At 45.4% G+C, this 21690-nt stretch overlaps 1 protein-coding gene across 1 annotated transcript in view; it reads right to left on the bottom strand.

Moving 5' to 3' along the window:
- LOC307210195 (inter-alpha-trypsin inhibitor heavy chain H3-like) overlaps window positions 1–21690 on the bottom strand; it is a 66365-nt gene that overhangs the window by 13954 nt on the left and 30721 nt on the right. Inside the window, exons 19-26 of the mRNA XM_079965765.1 lie at window positions 20616–20720; window positions 19811–19973; window positions 19466–19576; window positions 19076–19201; window positions 18876–18992; window positions 15086–15254; window positions 12182–12307; window positions 1220–1401 (exon numbers count right to left, since the gene is read on the bottom strand). Of these exons, the coding sequence (XP_079821891.1) occupies window positions 1220–1401; window positions 12182–12307; window positions 15086–15254; window positions 18876–18992; window positions 19076–19201; window positions 19466–19576; window positions 19811–19973; window positions 20616–20720 (1099 nt within the window). The remainder of the gene's footprint in view (window positions 1–1219; window positions 1402–12181; window positions 12308–15085; window positions 15255–18875; window positions 18993–19075; window positions 19202–19465; window positions 19577–19810; window positions 19974–20615; window positions 20721–21690) is intronic.

The following is a 21690-nucleotide window of genomic DNA, read 5'->3' on the forward strand; positions in this document are numbered from 1 at the left end:
ACGTAGGCTGTGGGGTGGTCCTGGGAGTCAGTTAGCTGTGAGAGGGAGAAGGAAGGGCAGAACTCCATGTGAGATGGGGATGGCAGGATGGAACTAAGGGACACAGTGGGTGGTTTTTTTGCTGTCCTTTAAATCTAGGGGAAGCCAGACTCTCATAGGATGCTCTGAATGCTCTGCCATCTTTCATTCTAAATGCAGGAATCCAGCCTCCAGCTCGACAACACAGGAAACATAGTTAAGTAGAGAGAATGATTTATTGATCAAGTACACAGATAATGCCGGACAGCATTAACCCAGCTGCCACCCTCATGAATTACGATGACTCTTCTGCTGAGTCCCTCCCCTTCCTCCAACTTAAATGGGATTTCTGCCCCTTACATTTCTGCTTCTGCCTCCTATCACACACCTTCCCCCAGCGGCGACTCTGTGAGCTCATTGGATCCCCTCCAACTTCTTCCTGAGAAGACAGACTTGGCAACCTGCATTCCTGAGGGCGGGGAAGTTGGCCCTCGGCTAGGCTCCTCTCTTCTGTTAGTTAATCCTGTTTCTTCCTGCCTACTTCCTCCACTGAAAGCTGGCTGGGCTGGCTCAGTTGTGACACAGGTTGTAAAGGTAAAGGTAAAGGTACCCCTGCCCGTACGGGCCAGTCTTGACAGACTCTGGGGTTGTGCGCCCATCTCACTCAAGAGGCCAGGGGCCAGCGCTGTCCAGAGACACTTCGGGGTCACGTGGCCAGCGTGACAAAGCTGCATCTGGCGAGCCAGAGCCGCACACGGAAACGCCGTTTACCTTCCCGCTGGTAAGCGATCCCTATTTATCTACTTGCACCCGGAGGTGCTTTCGAACTGCTAGGTTGGCAGGCGCTGGGACCGAGCAGCGGGAGCGCACCCTGCCGCAGGGATTCGAACCGCCGACCTTTCGATCGGCAAGTCCTAGGTGCTGAGGCTTTAACCCACAGCGCCACCTGCGTCCCAGGTTGTACACATGTCTAAATCAGTATCTGCTGTGCCTCATTGTCCCAAAAGGAAACACAGACCCTGGTTAAGTATTCCTGCAAGCCCTGGAATCTTGTACCATTTGTGGAGATTGGGGTGGTGTGTAACAATACCATGCTGCGGTACTAAAGTGGATGAGTCTTCATTCTGAAAATAACAGTAGCTTATCTGTTTTAACCTTTTAAAAAAACAATCAATTGTCACCTAATGTTATCATATTTTACCTGTAACTGTAGGGCTGAATCAGAATCTTCATAGATACGACGAGCCACTCCATTGTTCTCCGTGGCCAACTTTTCTAAAAAGCCATAGTCAAGGTCATAACCAAACCCAAGATTATATATGGGGAATTTCCCTTGAGTTGCATTTTTGGTTCTGAGTAAAATTTCTTGGATGCTACTCACTCCTGTTTGAAAACACAGACAATAATTAATGTTGAATAGGTTTCTCATGGTTACACACATTTATAGAAAAAAGCAACAAAAATCCTGTTATACTTGTTTCTGAGATACCAGTATTAATGTTTTTCTCTTCCCAAATAGGAAAAAAGTTTAGAACACATTCAGCAGGATCATTCATCTTGTAGATAGGAATTCAAGGTGGCCACTTATAGAAACGTACTTCTTGCCAACTCACATGATCTATACACTGAATTACTATTTTTATAATACATCACAGAACTTGTATAGATAACAACAAGCAACTAAATGTGCCCATACACCAGGGATACCCTAAAGCAGTGGTTCCCAATTAGGGGTCTGAAGACCCCTGGGGGTCCGCGGCCCCATCCCTTGCCTAATTTTTTGTCATTTTTGCATGGTAATATCACAGATATATGGACTGTTTCAGCACTGTGAGGTTTTTTGATATATTGGCCAAGATCAGATTTGAAATCACACCGCAATAACGATTTTGACCCAGCAATACGCAGCAATATATCGCTCCTCACATAAGGGAGAGCAGGGCAACCAATTTCAAGGTACTGCTGATATCGCACGGTGACCTCAGCTGATAACAGCGCTGATCTGAGCTGCCTTCCTCTCATGCTGACGCAGAACAGGGCAGTCAATTGCCCTCACTTCAAGGCACCGTGGCATTACCTTGCCTGGGCACTGAGGCAGAGCAGCCTTTCCCAGTCAGCAAGAAAGCAGCACCAGCCACAGTGGATGTGGATCTTCACTGGTTGCTCTGCTGATGCACCCTCCATCCCCATCCCCTCTCACTCAAACCATGCAGAGGAGGTGAGTCCACTTCCTCTCCCCCCCACCCAATCTCTGTGACTGCTCTTTCCCTCATCCCCACGCCTGATCTCCAATTTAAGACATTGTGATATATCAGAATATCGCAATGTTTAGCTGCTGATATATCACAATGTTGAAAACCAGAAATCGCTCAGCCCTAGTCTGTTTTTTTAGTATACAGTACTTAAAATATTTTGCTTATTATGGGCTACCCCACATTTAGTTCAAAAAATTGCTTTCCAGAAGTAACTAGCGCAGAGTTGTCAAAATGTTCAAAAGTAGGAGGTCCATGGCTTAGCCTTTTTTATATAAATGCTTTTTATTAACTTATTATTACAGCACACACACACACAACACTTAAAAAACAAACTACAAAAGAAAACATAAAATAAACGATAAACTGGATCAAAATAAATGATCCATAAATCCGCAAGTTTCTGCACATGGACTTATGTTATCCAAGCTTTAGTTCTTATTCTGTTCTAATAGACTTCCTTCCTGCTTAACGCAGGTCTGATTTTAAACTTGATAAACTGTTTCTTTCTCATTTCGTCTTTTCTACTCTTCTCCATATGTTGTATTCGTAAACCATACTTTGTTTTTGCAAAAATTATTTGAAGCATGTCCAGGTTTTAATTTGAGGGCACTGTTGTTTTTCTTATCTGTCATTTTTTTTTATCCTCTCCTAGCTTCTTTTTTTTTAATAATATTTATTCAAAAAATTTTAAAGATTACAAAGAAAACATGCAAAGAACAGAAAACAAAAAGAAATACACAATACAACACAAAAACGAAAAAATACAAAGAAAAAATACAGTTATTAAAAATAAAAATTAAAAAAACAATTTAAATCCTTTATATAACCACTTCCCTTTTACTTATTTTCTTGACCTCCCCACACCTCCCATTTCTGTATTCAAATTCAGATTTTTATTTCAGCAAGTCCTTTCAACCTTATTTTTTAACTTAATAATTTTTTCAATATGTTATTATTTTACTTTCTCTCTTTCATCTATTTCCTCAATTCATTTTTGCTTAATCTTCTATTCTAATCATTTTCTCTATATATCCTTCCAACCTTATTTTCATTTCATTTCATTTATTTTAAAAACCACTTTTACTTTATCCAATCTTAACTTTCATCCATACTTATGCTTCAATACTTATTCTTAAACCATTTCTCTAAGGTCGACCAAAATTCCCTTCCACGATTTTCCCAATTTTCATACAGATAACAATACAAAAAGAAAAATAAATTGTAATTATATATCCTTTGAATTCCCAATTTCTATTCCACCCACCCTCTTCCCGGTTTCGGTCCCCAACATATGTCCATCAGTCTCAATATAAAGTCAGCCTGGAGATCTTAAGTCCGAGGCTCTTAAATCTCTCTCACTTCCTCTCAGCCGGTCTTTTTGATAGTCCTTAATATTAAGAAACAAATCACGGAGAAGCTCCGGCCCAACAGGATCCACTTTTCTTCCATCCAAGCCTTCATACTTAAAAACTAAGCCTATGGGGTATTCCAGATCTTGTTTCATACTCCTTTCAAATCCAAATGTCCCCAAAGCTCCATCTTCCACCTTAATCAAATTTGTAATCCTTAGGTCTTCAGATCTCCACATAAGGAGATCTCTCCACTTTTCACTCTCCAATTCAGGCCGGACTTTCCACATCAAATTTTTGTTTTCCTTTGTTGCCATCATGTCGGGCCTCAAATTACCGTTCTCCTTTAACATCTGCAAAATTACGGCTCCCCCTTCCTTTTCCTCAGGGACAACATATATCTCCTTCTCTAGATTCTCAAAACTCTCAAGTTTCTCTCTTTGTCCAGTTGAGTAGGCTTCCTGCGTCAGATCCTTGTCCTTATCACATTCAATAAAAGTATTCACTGTTAAATCCACTGTTAAATTCACTGTAGCATTTGTAGCCAAAACATCAATTTGACCTTGCAACTTTCCCAAGAGAACAAATGCTCTGTTCAGTTCAGCTTGTATTTTTCCTCCACCAGCCATTCCTGTAATGTCCCAAAACCCCCTCTAGGGGAGTTTTAGTTCCATAATGTTCCTTTCAGCACAAATCCAAAAGTCCAGTTAATTTGTATCAGCCCTTCCTTTTTCCGAAGCAGGTTGTAACAGAATGTAACAAAATATAACCAGCAGAAGCAACAGAAACAAAGTCCTCTTTTTACGTCTTGACAGCTAACTTGACAGCTGTCAAGATCTTCTTTACCTCATCACCAGGCTCTCACAAAACACTCCCGGGTCCGGGGGGGGGGTGGGTGGCACTTCAGCTCCCAAATTTGGTTCTTTTTCTGCAGGTTCCCCTGCTTCCAATATAATTCTTATAATGCCAAACCGTGAAATTAAGATCTTTTGCAAGAAAAAAAAAAAAGAAGAGTTCTCCTCGACCTTAGTTAACAGGTCCTTTGCTTTAAGTTGTTTACAGAGAGGGAAGGCGGACTTCCTGTTTAAACCTTCCCCGATCGTACCGAATTTAAAATTTTTTCTTTAAAGTTCCAATTTCCGTACTACTCACGGGTTGTTGCTTTGGGGTCCAATTGTTCACAGAAAGAAGTCAGCGCTCTCCGACAAACGGCCATGCGGCTTTACTCCGCGGGAGAAGCAATCGACTCTCAGCACCGCGCCGCTCACCCCGTCCCGTTCCAGAGCCTTTAAAAAGGCTCCTTCGCAGTTTGGGGGGGGGAGCAAATGGTGCCCGCCGAGTCCCACACTCACAGGCTTCACCCGCCTGTGATTTTTTAGGGTCCCCGCTTCGCCGGAGCGGTAAGACCCGATCCCGCGGAGCTGATCCCTCCGGAGCTCAGAGGGAGTCCACCATTAGTCGTTGGCGCTAACCCGGAAGTCCTTTTTATCTGTCATTTTTGCCAATTCCAGGTAATCAAATAATCTCTCTTGCCACTCTTTTTTTTGTTGGTACTGTTTCACTTTTCCAGTTTTTTGCATGTCAGTCACTTCTTCCTGCCCGTCTCAGAGATCTCTCCAACAGGTTCCAATTTTCTGTAGTTCAATATCCTTGATTCACAAATTAGCAATTAAGTCCTTAAGTTCTTCTTTTTGCAATATTTTAGAGCACAGTGTCTTTTTAAACTGTGTTTGAGGGTCACCTTCTTCCTCCCCCTCGTAACATTAGACTCCTTTTTTGCTATCAAATTGTCTGCCGATCATTGTACATACCTTTGTAGGTCTTTCTTCTTTGTTTGCCAGCCAGCAGTCTTATTATTTTAGTCTCAGATTATGGAGAGTTCTGTCGCTGAATCACTCAGGCTTTCGAGGCATCTCATAGAAAGGGAAGGCACTGTACTTAGCGCTGGAGTTCTCCCTCTCTCCCTGCCACTTTACTAAGTGCAGGAGCTGTTGGGAAACTCCTTTTTGTGCAGCTTGGCTGGGTCAGAGCTCAGAACCCTTTTCTGAGCCTTTTTATGGGTATTGCGTTGCCTTCACTCCCCTTTTACCCTTTTCTATGATTGAGTCGTCCCAACAAGCTCGCTGGATGAACTCATGACCTGAACGTGATTGCGACCGATCCAGAAGTCCCATGGCTTTGCTTTTGAAAAATAGGGGATCCTCAGTAATTAGCCAATTGGGAACCACTGCCCTAGAGAAAATCCCTTCAATGATGTCAGAGGCTTGGTGCTGTCCAGCTGGCCATAGATAAGACTCCGGGCTCCCAGCCAGTTCCAAACAATTGATTTATTTGACAAAGTTCAAACGTACATCTCCAGCGTTTCCATTAACCTCCTTCCCCTTGTGCGCAGTTGCTCCCTCTAATGTTACTTCCTCCTTTTCTGCACCCAGCATGCAAGTCTGCGAAAACTCCTCCCCTTACTTCCTCTGTGTACAGCATGACTTGTCCCAGGCTCATCCTCCTCCCCCTCTACGTCAGACTGACTGTCAGACGACAAGCTGCTGATAATCTCTTTAGGCTCTCTATAACTGCTGGTTTCTGTCCTTTCATCTTTTCCCGTTTGCCTCTCCCTGACATCCACCCCCTCCTCAAAGGCCCCCTCCCACTCAGGAGACCCGACTACGTCCCCTTCTCTTTCCTCAGAGGTGGTCGGGGAGAACCCCGCAAAACTACCCTCTTCCTCATCTGTCTCTTCGAACACACTCCTCCAACCCCCCAGTCCTGGTGTTCCCCAGTCTACGCCTTTGTCTTCTTCCTCCTCCTCATCCGATGCTGGGAAACCTTCGAATTCTTCTTCATCGTCTGTTGTTTCGAACACCTCTTGTAAGGACCTCACCTTGCCTTTTGGTTTGTCCGGGAAGAAATTGTGGAACTCTTCTACCAGCTCATTGTTAGACATACTATCTTCCGGGACCCAGGTATTCTCCGATGCTGGGGCTCCTTCCCAAGCCACCAAATATTCCACATTCCCCCCTCTCCAACGAGAGTCCAGTATTTCCGTGACCTCGTTGCACTGCTCCCTTTCCTCCATTTCGGGTGGTGAGCCTTCCACCCCCCCACTACCCGCTCTCCTTTCCCCCTCCCTGTAGGGGAACAGCAGTGACCTATGGAACACCGGATGGATTCTCATGCTTTCTGGCAACCTGAGCTTAAACGCCACCGGATTTATTTGCTGGATAACCTCAGAGGGCCCCACCTTCCTGGGCTTGAGTTTCTTACAGCCCCCTTTCCAAGGCAATCCTTGCGTGGACAACCACACCTTGTCCCCAATCCTGATGACCTCCCCTGATCGCCAATGTTTGTCGGCTTCCTTCTTGTATAACTCCTTAGCCCTTTCCAAATTTAACTGCAGCTGTCTGTGGATCGCTTCCATTTCCTCCACAAACTGTTCGGCCGCTGGAACACTCCACAACTCCTCTCCCCTCCTGGTGAAGGCCCTTGGATGAAGCCCATGATTGGCAAACAATGGTGTCATCCCTGTGGATACATTCTCCGCATTGTTGTAAGCAAACTCTGCCAGGGCTAGTTTGTCCACCCAATCGTTCTGCTTCTGACTTACGTAACACCTCAAATACTGTTGTAAAACAGCATTCGTCCTCTCCACTTGCCCATTGGTCTCGGGGTGTCTCGCCGTTGTAAAGCTCACTTCCACCTGGAGCAGCCCCATGAGCTTGCGCCAAAATCGTGAGGTAAATTGAGCCCCCCGGTCCGACACCACCCTTGTAACCTAAACCCATGTAACCTAAACACATGCTCTACGAACAGCCTAGCTGTTTCCTCTGCCGTTATGGCGTGCGAACAGGGCACGAAATGGCACATTTTGGTCAAGTGATCAATCACCACCATGACCGCTGTCTTCCCCTTACATCTGGGCAGATCAGTGATAAAATCTACACCCACCACCTCCCACGGCTTCCCAGGTGTGGGCAATGGTTCCAGCAACCCTGCTGGTGCCGTCCTTTCACCTTTGGCCCTCTGACATGTGTCACATCCTTGCACATATTCCTTTACATCCTCTCTCACCCTTGGCCACCAAAATTCCCTCGTGACCAGTAGCATGGTCTTATGCTGTCCAAAATGCCCCGCCGTACAACTGTCATGGAGTTGCTTGAGGATTCGGCCCCGAAGGTCTTCTCCTGGAATATACAAGGCCCCTTTATGGTACAGTAACCCCCCTTTCACCTCAAAACCACCCTCGGCACCCCCTCTTCCTCTTAACTCCCCCATCTTTTGTCTGGCAAAGGCATCGTCTCTGAGCATTTGCATCAGTTCGTTGTCCTTGACCAACGTCCCCCCGCACAACCATTTGCTCTCCAGGAACATCAGTCTTGCTACAGGTGGCCCTTCCCCCATCATATACTCGGGTTTCCGGGAGAGCGCATCCGCCCTCACATTCTGCTCTCCCAGCACGTATTGGATCTTGAAGTTGAAGTTGGCAAAGAACTCTGCCCATCTTATCTGTCTCTGGCACAACACCCGTGCCGTACACCAATACTCCAAGTTTTTGTGGTCAGTGCACACCAAAATTTGGTGCTTTGCCCCAACCAGGAAGTGCCACCATTGTTTAAAAGCAGCCACGAGTGAAAGCAATTCCTTATCGTAGATGGTGTAGTTCTGCTCTGATTTGTTGAGCTTCCGTGAAAAGAAGGCACACGGACGCCATTACCCTTTTCGATCTGGCTGCAGCAGCACCGCCCCTATCGCCCGATCTGACACATCTGTTTCCACCCATAGTGGTTGAGCCGGGTCGACGTGGATCAGTTGCTCCTCTGAAGCAAAAGCCCTCTTTAGTTTCTCAAACCCCTCTTGGGCCGCCTGCGTCCACTGAAACTTCTTCTTAACACTGAAACAGTCCGTGATTGGTGCCGTCAATTCTGCAAAATTCTTTATGAATTTCCTGTAGAAATTGCTGAAACCCAGGAAATGCTGAACATTTTTCCTGGTTTTGGGACTCTCCCATTCCACCGCTGCCTTCACCTTCCCCGGGTCCATAGCCAACCCCTGGTCCGACAGCCGGTACCCCAGGAATTCGACTTGCTTTGCATGGAACTGACACTTCTCCAGCTTGACCCACAAGCGATTCTCCTTGAGTTTGCTCAGGACCTGACGTACATCCTTCACGTGCTGTTGTTCGTCTTCCGAGAACACAAGAAGATCCTCTAAAAAGCAGGCGCAGTTTTTTAGAGCAAGGGTCCTAACACGTGGTGCATGAAGGCTTGGAAACAGTGACTTCCGCACTGCAAACCGAAGGGCATGACTAAATACTCAAACGCCCCCATCGGGGTGAACATGGTGGTCTTCCACTCATCGCCTTCTCGTACTCTGATAAGGCCCCTCAGAGATCCAGTTTGGTGAAAATCTTCCCCTTCCGCACCCGTGCCAAAACGTCGTCGATTCTCGGCATCGGGAAGGCCACTGGTTCCATCTGGCTGTTCAAAATTCTAAAGTCCACCACTAGGCGTCGCTCTTTTGTCGCTCTCTTGTCGATGAAAAACACGGTACTCCCGCCTGCAGCCTTGGACTCCCTGATAAAACCCCTTCTCAGGTTTTTCTCAATAAACTCTTTTAGGTCCTTGAGCTCTCCCTCCGACATGGGATAGGTTTTCCCCACGGCAACGTGGCCCCCGGTACCAGGTTGATCTGACAGTCATACGGCCGATGGGTTGGCAACGCATCCGCCTTTTTCTCGCTGAACACCTCCTGTAGATCCCTGTAACACGACGGAATCTCGCTCTTCCCTGCTCTGCATGCTGCTGCCCTCCTGCCCTCGCTTTGACGATCTAGCCCTTGGGCTAGGCAGTTCTCCATGCAGTGCGTCGAGCCAAACGTCAGGGACCGTTGGTGCCAGGAAACCATCGGATCATGCAACGCCAATCAGCTCATGCCCAATATGATAGGCGGCCCCGCCAGTGTGGCCACGTGAAAAGTGATGACCTCAGAGTGTGTGGCCACCCGCATTCGCATTGGGGGTGTTTGATGTGTCACTTCACCCCCCAGCAGTTCTCTTCCATCAATTGTCACTTGCAGCGGAAAACCCAAAGGACTCAGGTTCAGTTGGTGTCGCACCGCAAACTCCTTGCTGAAAAAGGATGCTGAGGCCCCAGAATCAATTAGCACCAACTCCTCCACCGTCTGTCCATTTGGGAGTTCTAGACCACCTTCAACAATATGCTTGCTTTGGGGTGTCCAAGCTGGGGACTTTCTGTGCTGCTCCCACCTGGCTGTTGCCCCAGTTCCCCACCAGCCAGGCGTCTTCGTTTCCTGAATGCTGGGGCTCCTCTCCCTCTGCCCGCTGGGTGGCCCCCACCATCCCCTGCCAGTTACGATGCTCTGGGCACACTCTGGCAAAGTGCCCAGTCTTCTGACACACAAAACATCTTTTTCCCGCTTGCCAGTCTTTTTTTTTTCTTCCCGCCAGACCGTTGGGCTTTCAAACTCTCCCGCGCCCTGGCTGTGCCTATCTCCATAGGCTCTGGCGCTTGTTGACATTCCGAGGCAGCTGCTGGCATCTCAGGAATGCGGTCACCATGGAAACTCCGCTCTCTGCCTTGCTTCCTCTCCCTCCATCTGGCTTCTTGTGTGCTGGTCCAGGGGGGAGGTTACCGTGGGGCGAGGTCCAGGACCTGAGTTGAGGGTCGGCAGACAGTCCTCCTCGGGCGAAGCAGGGTCCACAGCGGGAAGCTGGGCAAGGACAGGAACTCTGGGGGAAACAGGACTGGATGCTGGCCAAAACAGCTCATCAACGACGTTGCTCCCGCAACCTGGGACCGGGCTGACTGGCCTTTATCTTCTCTGAGGCCAGGGGTGGTCCCGGCCCCCAGGAGACCCGCCTCTCCTGGCCTTAAGGCGAGCACTCCTCCTGGGAGAAACCAGTTCCGTTCGCCTCTCTGCCCTGAGCCTCTGCAGTTCAGGAGAGGCTGAAGGGTTACTGGGCCCAGGGGGAGACTCACCTGTAGGCACTGAGTCCTCAACCACCTCTGGAGCCAGAGTGGATTCACCTGGTTCCTGCTCCTGAGGATCCGGCACAGGTGCAGGCGCTTCAGAATCAAGGCCCTGCCCCAGTTCAGCCGGCCCTGGAGGCGGGGACTCCTGTGCAGGCTGGGATTCCTCCAGTTCAGCCTCTGAATCAGATTCCCAGGCCATCACATCTTCTCTCAAACCCACCCCAAGAGCAGCCTTTGTTAATTTGTCCATATTTTTAGATCGTGGCCCCCTTGCCAGCTCGTCCTTAATTTCTGGATTAAGTCCACTTTTAAATATCGCTTGTACTGGGTCAGCCTCTAAATCCCACCCCAGTTTCTGTACAAGCATAGCAAACTCAGACCAGTAACTGCGTACGGTGGATTTGCCTTGTCTCAAAGCCAGCAGCTCCTCCTGCGTTCTGTCAATTAAACTCTGCTCTGCATAGATAAAATCCATTGCTTGCCAAAATTTGGCTTCATTTCTGAGGGCTTCATTCCCCGAGGCTATTAATGGCCTGATCCAGCTTCGAGCCCCTCCTCCCAGATGTCTAATGATGTGAGCAACCTTTGCTGCATCGTTCTGAAACTTATCTCCTTCCAGTTCCAGAAAATATTTCATCTCTGTTTTGAAATCCAAGTAACTTTCAGTGTCTCCCTGGAACCGTTCCACCCCCACACACCTGCCCCCATCTGCCAATAGCCCACCTTGGGTTCCTCTCTGAGCAGTCCGGGCTTCCTCCAAATGACTCTGCAGGTCTTGGGATCTTTGTTCCAGAGCAACATTTCGCTTTTTCAATTCCAACAGTTCCTTCTCCATGTCGAAGCTGTTTCCTTATTCCACCAGCTTTCCAGCAGAAAAAATAGTTGAGAGGGAGCAAGCTGTCAGAGGCTTAGTGCTGTCCAGCTGGCCATAGATAAGACTCCGGGCTCCCAGCCAGTTCCAAACAATTGATTTATTTGACAAAGTTCAAACGTACATCTCCAGCGTTTCCATTAACCTCCTTCCCCTTGTGCGCAGTTGCTCCCTCTAATGTTACTTCCTCCTTTTCCGCACCCAGCATGCAAGTCTGCGAAAACTCCTCCCCTTACTTCCTCTGTGTACAGCATGACTTGTCCCAGGCTCATCCTCCTCCCCCTCTACGTCAGACTGACTGTCAGACGACAAGCTGCTGATAATCTCTTTAGGCTCTCTATAACTGCTGGTTTCTGTCCTTTCATCTTTTCCCGTTTGCCTCTCCCTGACAAATGAAGAAAGGCTTAATTTTGGACTCACACTAATAATATTGACATAGTTTCAACAAAGTATCAGACAGAAAATAACCATTAAAAATCATTTAGAAATACACATGTTTTCACAATGCAGTATTGAATGTATCAAAGAGCAGGCCTTTGAATGTTGTGAATCTTGACCTTTCTACTGAAAATTCCTTACTCCTCCAATCTGCAGCAATTGAAATTTGAAATAACACCTCTGCTATAAATTTCTGTGAAGATTTATCATTTTCCATAGCAATCTTATCACATGTCAAAGTTATTTGCTTGTCAGGAAACATACCTTTATTGGGTTGGCCATCGGATAATATCATAATTAAAGAAGCACTCCTTTCGGGCAAAGTTCCAGCTTCCTGAGCTTCCTTCAGCATTTCAATTCCAGTTATTAATCCACCAAAAAGATTTGTCGCTGGAACATAGAGGAGTAAATTGTAAAAACAGAGTGTGACTAGAAAGCTCTTTTGATCACTAACTGTGGATTTTCTTCTGTGGGATGAAAGAGAAGCCACAGTAATATGCCAGAGCCAAATAGACTTTTAGAATGAATATTACATTAGCTGAAGGATCACATTTCCTGTACCTGTCTACCTCTTCAGATAATCTGGATAGTGTAACATCTGAAATACACTTCTTTGGGAATATGGAGAGGACTTTTTCTGTGGCAGGCTGTGAAACTCTACCCCAATGAGGCACAGCTCACTTCTTCTTGCCTTCCAGACATTATGCAAAACCTTACTTTTCAAGAGGACATTTGGGTTTCAGGCAACTGTTTTATTAAATGGATTTCAAACTGCAGAATGGTTCTTTTTAATGTATTTTTTATTAAAGATTTATTGTGCAACATCTCTTTTTTCTTGTTACATTTTCTACAGGTCAGTTTCATTTGTTGAGACATTAGTATTACATTAGGAAGAAAAGGGAAGAAGTGGAGAGGGCCATGGGAGTGTGGTGGGGTCGGGTGGCGATGTTTCTATTTTACTTAATGTATGTGTGGGGTTTTGTGTCAACGTCGCTTGTGCAGGTTCTCTTTGCTATTCGCTTGTGTTCCTTGTGCTTGTTTGTGATCGGCTGTGGTGAACTTTGTTTTCATGTTTGAGTGGGGTGGGTGAGTGTTTTTGAATCAGGTTAGCCATATTGATTTGTATGCTGTTGGTGGGTTCTTGTCGTTGTTTTGTTGAGCTGTGTATGTGATAAAGGGGAGCCATACCGGGGTGAAGGCATCTTCTTCTATTTGTCCCCGTGTCAATTTCAGTTTATTGGTTAATTTTGCTAGTAAGGCTGTTTCCCATACTATTTGATACCGCTGGTCCATGCTTACTCCTGACAGGTCTCTCCAGTGTCTGGTTATGATGTTTCTGGCTGCTGAGAGCAGGTAGGTAATAATAATAATAATAATAATAATAATAATAATAATAATATATTTGTACCCCCCCATCTGGCTGGGTTTTCCCAGCCACTCTGGGCGGCTTCCAACAAGACACTAAAATGCAATAACCTATTAAACATTAAAAGCTTCCCTAAACAGGGCTACCTTCAGATGTCTTCTAAAAGCTTGGTAGTTATTTTTCTCTTTCACATCTGGTGGGAGGGCGTTCCGCAGGGCGGCTGCTACTACCAAGAAGGCCCTCTGCCTGGTTCCCTGTAACTTGGCTTCTTGCATCGAGGGAACTGCCAGAAGGCCCTCGGAGCTGGACCTCAGTGTCCGGGCAGAACGATGGAGGTGGAGACACTCCTTCAGGTATACTGGACAAAGGCTGGTTAGGGCTTTAAAGGTCAGCACCAACACTTTGAATTGTGCTCGGAAACGTACTGGGAGTTCTTTGTGGGGTAAGTGGGCATTGTTGTCTTGGAGGATGCTTATGGGGCCAGTATTTTATTTAGCCATTTGTTCCTTGCCTTTCTACGATGAAAATCAAACTCAGTACTCCAATGATTGCCTGAAATGTGGCATGTGTGTCACGTGCCAAGACCCTGTTACCCAGTCGCTCCCTATGTAATGAAATAACCAGATGCTATAGAGTTTTGGGGTTCAAATAGGCCACAACTTTATTGGTTACAGTTGTGAAAGGTTTGGCATAGGCACTCGGTGAAGCCATTTATTAATGGCTCTAGCCCCTGCCTGGGGGTTGGGCAGAAGCAACATGGATACCATTAACCAAGGAGGGGTAGGCAGAAGCTACAACCTTCCCTCCAACCAAGACTAAGGCTTACTCAGTGCCCAACCTCAGAAAGTTGTGGTGATTGTTATGAGGTAGGTGAAAATCAAGTGGCCAGTGCCAATTTGCCAAGTGGAAAAATTCCTGCCTGACCTCCAAATATGGAGGCCAACAATGTTCATAGCAAGGTCTCAGCATAAAAGAAGCAGCATTTGAAAAAAGGGTGGTAGACCCAATGGAGAAACAGAGGAGTGTCGGGCAGCCTCAATTTATTTTCCCCAGGGAAGGACCCAAGTGATACCCATTGGCCGGTTGGGCCCACCCTGTGGGAAATCCCCAGACCTAGGCCTGCCTGCTGTTGGCAAATCTGCAGGCAGGCCTACAGTCCTCCCCAGCTGGCTGCCAAATCTCTGATGTGGGCTAAGGCCAGGCCACAAAGCTGCCTGACTGTTTAAGGTAAGCAGACATCTCACAGGGATGGGTAGCAGAATACCTGAAAATGTTATGTAAATTGCAAGTAAATGCATACATTACAGGCAGGGGAAGAGCAGCAGGGCCATTCACGGAAAAAATGGGAATAAAAACTTAAGAAAAGCCTACCCATCACTATTGTGTCAGTGACCTGCTTTTCAGCAGAGGGTGTGTTTTTTTTAAGCAGTTCAGAGCCTCCATAACCCTTCTCTGTGCTGGCATAGATTAGGCAACTATAGACTTTTTGTTGTGGCAACCTATCTCTGGAATATTGTCAGCATGGAGGTTGATCTTACACCAAATATTACAACCTTTTAAACCATGTAATGATATTTTCATTTACTTAGGTTTTTTAAAAATGTTATATTTTTGATTATAATACAGCTAATAGAACTGCTGATAGAAATATTGTCCTGCTGTAGAATAATTATTTTAGTGTTTTATTTCCAAATATTGTTTTATTTTTATTTTAACTACAAGCTGCTCTGAAGTTCTTCAAAGGGAAGGGCGGAATATTACATTTGTTAAATAAATAAAACCCCATTCCTCCTGCAACTTACTTCCACGAGTATTAATACTCTGAACATAGCGTCTTGCTTCAGCCAGGTTTTCAGGAGTAGCTTGTATTAAGGTATCGTTCCATTTCTCTACATCACTCCCAAACAACACAATATTGAAGTGGTCTTCTTCCTTTATGTCTTCTAATATTTTTAACAATGCCTCCTTTGTCTAAAGTACAAATAATGAAGGACAAACAATTAAAGCCAGAGCACTGATGAAGAAACAGAACCTAAAGGGGCTCAGAGTCAAAAGCCCTTGTAGGAATGTAACTGGGACATACAGATGGATGACGAGCAGAAGAAAGGTCTGTGGGCCAAGTCTCCATTCACCTCAAACTTGAGAGCTCTCTCAAAAGTTAGTACATGACAGGTACCCTACTCTGTGACTGCTCTGTTTTCTCTATCCTGATACATCTTCACTGTGTTGGAGGGACTGTCATGTAGTTGGTACATATAAGCACATATGAAGGGATTGTTCAAAGGTGGCTGAATTTTGGAGTAAGCTGATTGCTGAGATCTCTTTGGTAACTAAACAAACTATTACTCCCTCTTCCCACCTGGCACTTTTGAACCTGTATACAGATATAGAATGGGACTCCCTCAACTGGAGGACTCAGGCTTGCCTCCCTCCTCTGAATCAGAAGAGGAGTCTCTCATGTTTCCCCAGCCCCCAAAGGCTGCATAACAAGCTAATATCAGTTACAGATAGGTAGCCGTGTTGGTCTGCCATAGTCAAAACAAAATAAAAAAATTCCTTCCAGTAGCACCTTAAAGACCAACTAGGTTAGTACTTGGTATGAGCTTTCGTGTGCATGCACACGAAAGCTCATACCAAGTACCGTATTTTTCGTCCCATAGGACGCTCCGTCCCATAGGACGCACCTACTTTTTGGGGGGGGGGGATAAAGGAAATTTTTTTTCCTTTATTTCCCCCCTAAAACCAGGTCGGGGAACAGTGGGATGGCAGCGCTGCGCCTCCCCGCTGTCCCCCGAGCTTGTGGGGCTGGCCGATGTCTGTCCGGCGCGCGAGGCGCTCTGCTTCAGGGCGCCCCGCGCGCCGGGCGGCAGGCTGCTATCCGCAGCGTGGGGAGCCCTGCGGTGAACTCCTGCAGGGCTCCCCATGCTGCGGATGTCTGTCCGGCGTGCGGGGCACTCTGCTTCAGGGCGCCCCACCCGCCGGGTGGCAGGCTGCTATCTGCAGGGTGGGGAGCCCTGCAGGGAACTCCTGCAGGGCTCCCCACACTGCGGATGTCTGTCCGGCGCGCGGGGCGCTCTGCTTCAGGGCGCCCTGCGCGCCGGGCGGCAGGCTGCTATCCGCAGGGTGGGGAGCCCTGCGGGGAACTCCTGCAGGGGTCCCCACACTGCGGATGTCTGTCCGGCGCGCGGGGCGCTCTGCTTCAGGGCGCCCCGCCCGCTGGGCGGCAGGCTGCGGACACCTGCGCGACGCACGGGGCTTCCTCCAAAGGGCGCCCCGTGCTCCGCGCTGCCAGCTGCTGCCCGCAAGCCCTGCGCACTGGGGGGAGTTCCCCCGGGCGCGCAAGGCTTGCGGATAGCTTCCTGGAGCCTGGAGAGCGAGAGGTGTCGGTGCGCACCGACGCCTCTCGCTCTCCAGGCTTCAGCGAAAGCCTGCATTCACCTCATAGGACGCACACACATTTCCCCTTCATTTTTGGAGGGCCTATAGGGCAAAAAATACGGTACTAACCTAGTTGGTCTTTAAGGTGCTACTGGAAGGAATTTTTTTATTTTGTTTAAGCTAATATCGGTTAGCCCTTTTGGAGAGGTGGCGTTTATGGAACTCCAGGTCCAGAAAACATATAAGGCTTCATTTGGAGCTCAGTGCTTGCAGAGACAACAGCTTGCAAGGCATGACCCTGGGAGCTCTCAAGGGTTCTGTGGGAGCTCTGGATACCCTGGACTCTTATATAGAGTCCTTGGTGGGAAACTGCTGGGCATCTTCTGTGAGCATTGAGCTCATGGGCAAGGGAGAGTTGCAGTGGGGAATTCCCTTCTTTCCACCTCTACTGGACAATCAGTGATTTTTTAAAAATAAAAAAATGCTTATCACATCTTTAACAATAAGAACAACAAATATTTTTCCACAATAAGAGTTATAAAACACCAAGATTGGAATTTCCATAAGAGTAGCGTGCTCAATAACTGATTTGGTGTTACACCAGTATAACATACCAAAAGAAGAAGAAGAAGAATGCAACAAACTAATCAAACTACAACTAATATATAGTGAATCATGATTCACATAAAATGAAAAAAACCAACCCAAAATATAGTGCAAAATCTTAAAATAAATAATACTTTGAGATTAATGGAAGTAATAGAAATGATTAAACCTTAATTCAAAATAGTAATACAGCTAGAGCACCAGTAGTATAAGTGATGTTATGATAAAGAGGTTTTATAAAAGAAATCTTTTCCTTTCCCCCAGTTCACCAAAGGAAGGGGAGGTTATACAATATGAAAAGCTGCTGCCATAAAATTACCAATTGTGGCTGTGCTCATAAAATCTATAAAGTCAACTCAAGTTGCAGTAAAATTGTCTTTTTAAATTTGTCCCCGTGGAAGTCTCAATCTATTTGTCAATTTTTTCTAATAGTGCAGTATGCCATACCTTTCTATACCAATTTATAACATTTACTCCTTCTAGATTCTTCCAGTGTCTTACTATAATAGCACTCGCTGCTTGCATAAGCAATCATATCAGGTCATTATTAATGTGGACAAAGTGTTAAAGTAATTTTGCCAATTTCCACAAAGATGAAGAACCAAAATTGCTGTATTAAGGGGTAGTCTCCCTCTCCAAATGATAATAGGTACCAGTTAACTGACACCCTCTCCAACTTATTAGTGAGGGATGTTAGGATTCATTCACTGTGTTGCAGTCATGGGATTGTTTATATCGCATGACGGTGTAGGTTTTCATTCCACATTGTGGGAAGTGACAGAGACAGGATGTTTTTATTACTGTGTTTCCATGATGTAGGATTTTTGTCCTCTGTTCTTTCTCTTTGCTGTCTGATGCTGAAGAGGAAGGAGCTGAGTTACGATTCTCTGAGTGTATATATGTAAATAAACGTAGATTAGCCAAATTGCTGCGCTACTGAGTCTGAACACTGACTGTCTATACTCTGCTGATCCTGAAGTGTGCGGATGCCTCTTGGTATTAGTCGCTGTGATGTTCGGGCTGGAGAAAGCTTTTGAATCTCCCGAAAGACCAACCAGGAAGGAGAGAACATGCCAGTCGAGCATGTGTCTCTGCCGGACTCCTACTCATGTGTAGGACCTCCTGACAATTAGGGTGCATCATCAGCAGTCTTCTGGGAGTTAAATAAAATCTATGTAATTTTTAAAGAATATCTCCCAATTCCTTGCCAAAGTTGAATGGAAAGGAGGTTTTGTCCAAAGACTGTTCATCTTTCATAATGTTGTCCCACTGCTATTTCACAGTGTCTATAGGGGACAGTTAAAAGGAGACAGTAATAGTTTACAAATTAGTAATAGAATACCTTTTCTACGGTTTCTCCAGAAAACAATGGTTTCTCAAATAAGGTGAGTTGTCTACTAGCAATTTCGCTAACTGCCCTAATCACAAAACCTTAAATAATCGTGCAGCCAGGCTCTAAATGACTTAAGTATATACTCAGCAAAAGCATCCACTAAACTCTGCAGGCATTCTGTCTAAACTGCTTGGAATAAATGATTATGAGACACCCTCTCTCCATTAACTTAAGTGTTGGTTACATTTCGAGTTGATTTTAGAGTACTTGGTTACCTGATCTAGTTTTCGTCCGGACATTGAGCCACTGATATCTATAATGAAAACAACATTCTTGGGCAAATGTGAAACATTTTGTGGTGCAAAGAAATGTACAAAGTACCCGTTGACCATCTGCAAAACAAAAACAAAAACAAGTGTTGGATGACATTGCAATCACATCCACTGGCACATCAGTTCACATCGGTTCTGTTTACCTGTAAATTGCCTGGGGTTTCTCTGTTCACATCGTATTTTATGACAAAATCTCCACTCAACAGTGTTGTTTGACAATCTACACAAGTTCGCTGTTGGTCCATGGTAGGCTTGAAAGAAACATGACCCTGAAAGCACAAGCATCCATCCATGTGAAATTTTAACAAACAGTTATGAAAGGTTTTTTGTTCTTCACCTGGCATTATTGTTGAAAACATGAACAATAACATTGCAAGAGAATAAGTACATTGAAGATTAAATACTCTGAAAGTACAAGGCAAAGCCACAAATAAACATCTAGCCCAGACCTCCCAATTAATTATTGCTGTCCCAAGTTTAGTGAACATTTTTAGTGCTGTGGAACTGTCCTTATGTATCATTGTAAAACATACCTTTTTCCCTGAGAAAGACTTATGTATGACTGGTAACAAGTCATTGGTGATGAAAGATCCTTCTGCGTCCAGAAAGCTGATGCCCTGGGGCTCGAATATGTTTGCCTCGATCTGAAATGTTAATTTGAATAATGCTGTAATTGACAAAGTCACAGATACTACAGTTCAGAGGGAATTAAGCATCTTATCTACAGCAAACACCCTTGCAGCAAGGAGAGGTAACTCAGAACCAATCACCTATCTTCTTTAACAAGATTAATCCAGTTCTTTGAGCTTTTGTCACTCATTCAATATAATTTTGGCAAACTTTTACAACAGTTCCATTTAATATAATAGGTACATTACCTCAAAATTATTGACAAGCTGCTTCGGGTTTACTTTTAGAAACAATTCATATTTTCCAAAGGATCTCTTCAATAGCTCCTCATATTGCAACTGAAAAGTGACTTTGCTGGCTGCTGCAATGTTGACTGAAACACTGAATTTTTCAGTTTTTCTCCCAGAAGCCCTTCACAGGTTAAAAAGAAGTTTGTTACAAGATTAACAGCATTAATGTTACAAAAGTAACAATCCCATTGAAACCCTTAGATCTCTAAACTTTTTTTAAAAAATCCAAATCTCCAGGGCCTGATGAGCTTCACCGAAGGGTACTAAAGGAGCTTGTGGGTGTTAACACAGAGGCTCTGTCTATAATCTTCTTGGATAATTCCTGGAGAACAAGTGAGGTCCTAACCTTAACCCTGGAGATGGTCAAATGTTGTACCTCTCTTTAGAAAGTTGACGGGGGGGAGGAGAAGACTATCAATCAGTCAGTTTGACATCAATATCAGGAAAGGTCCAAAAACAGATAATTAAACAGTGAGTCTGTGATCACTTAGAAAAGGATGCAGTGATCGCTAAAGCCCAGCATGGGTTTCTCAAAAACAACTTGTGCCAGACAAATCCAATTCCTTTTTTTGAGTCGAGCTACAAGCTTGGTGGATTAGGAGAATGCTGTGGACATAGATCTCAAGGAGGTTCACAAAATAAGAATGAAAAATATAAACACAAAAACCACATAGATGACCCTCAGGGTCCCTCCCCACTCTATAATACTATGATTCTATGAGTGTAAATAAACTATCAGGATATGGAAGGGTCTCACTCTCACTTTACAAGACCTGCAGTCTGTCCTCTTGAAACTGCCTTTTGATACTGTTGCTGGGCAGCCTCTTTTTCCTTTATTGTTCCAGGGTAGGTGACACCATCAATAGTCCTAGAGAAGAAACAGCAGGTACTGTAAATATCTGAACTTCTATGCAGATATCTGAAAATAATTTCATTGGCCTTCTTCATGACTTATCAACTAAATCACATTGCCTCCCTCCACATTACAGTTTACAGGACTTCGTCTTTTTCTGGGTACATTGTACATTTGTTTAAACGATGAATGTTTTCAACTGTCTTAAGCCGGGGGCATCCAGTGTGGTGACTTTTCAATGTTGTTGGATGCCAGGTGTCATCATTCCTGACCTTTGGCCATGTTGTTGAAGTCTGATTGGAGGCTGAGACCAACAACAATGCTGTTAATACACCCAACACCCCTGGGTTAGGTGTATTAAATACCATGTACTGGAATATCAATTGTTTTGCAGTCAAAGAGGAAGGGTCTGAGCTCAGAGTACTTGCTTTCCATGCTTAAACCCTAGGCTCAATCCCTGGCACTGAGAAAAAGTCCTGTCTGAAACCCTAGAAAGCTCCTACCAGTTAGTAGACAACACTGGGCTAGATGGAAAGAAGCTTCTTGGGTTCCTCTGAGAAGGAAGGGATGGCTATTACCCCAAAGAAGACTTTTGATGAACTCATGTGCCAGTGTAGCTGAGCAGTAGCAGCTGGTGTGACAAACCCACAGATCCACCCTCCTAACACTGGCACTGGCACAGCTCTCCTGAACAGTGCAAGATAGCACAGTGGCAGAGCTTTGCAGCTGAAACAATAAAATGCATTGTTCTGTTATTGCGCATAAGTGCCTTTGTTCACAGGAAGCTTGAGGTAGAGCTGCCTTCTCTAAGCTGGTGCCCTTCAGAGGTTTTTTTGACTACAACTTCCATCATATTGGATCATTGTCACCAGGTTGGTAAATGTTAGGCTAAGTATTGTATGAGGAAACTGTAGTTTTTACCAAATATGCAGTCATGAGGAAAACTCATTCCACATAGAGGGCTCGTTGTTAAAACAGTGTTGGG

The sequence above is a fragment of the Podarcis cretensis genome (genome assembly GCF_951804945.1).
Source record: "Podarcis cretensis genome assembly, chromosome: 2".
Taxonomy (NCBI): domain Eukaryota; kingdom Metazoa; phylum Chordata; class Lepidosauria; order Squamata; family Lacertidae; genus Podarcis; species Podarcis cretensis.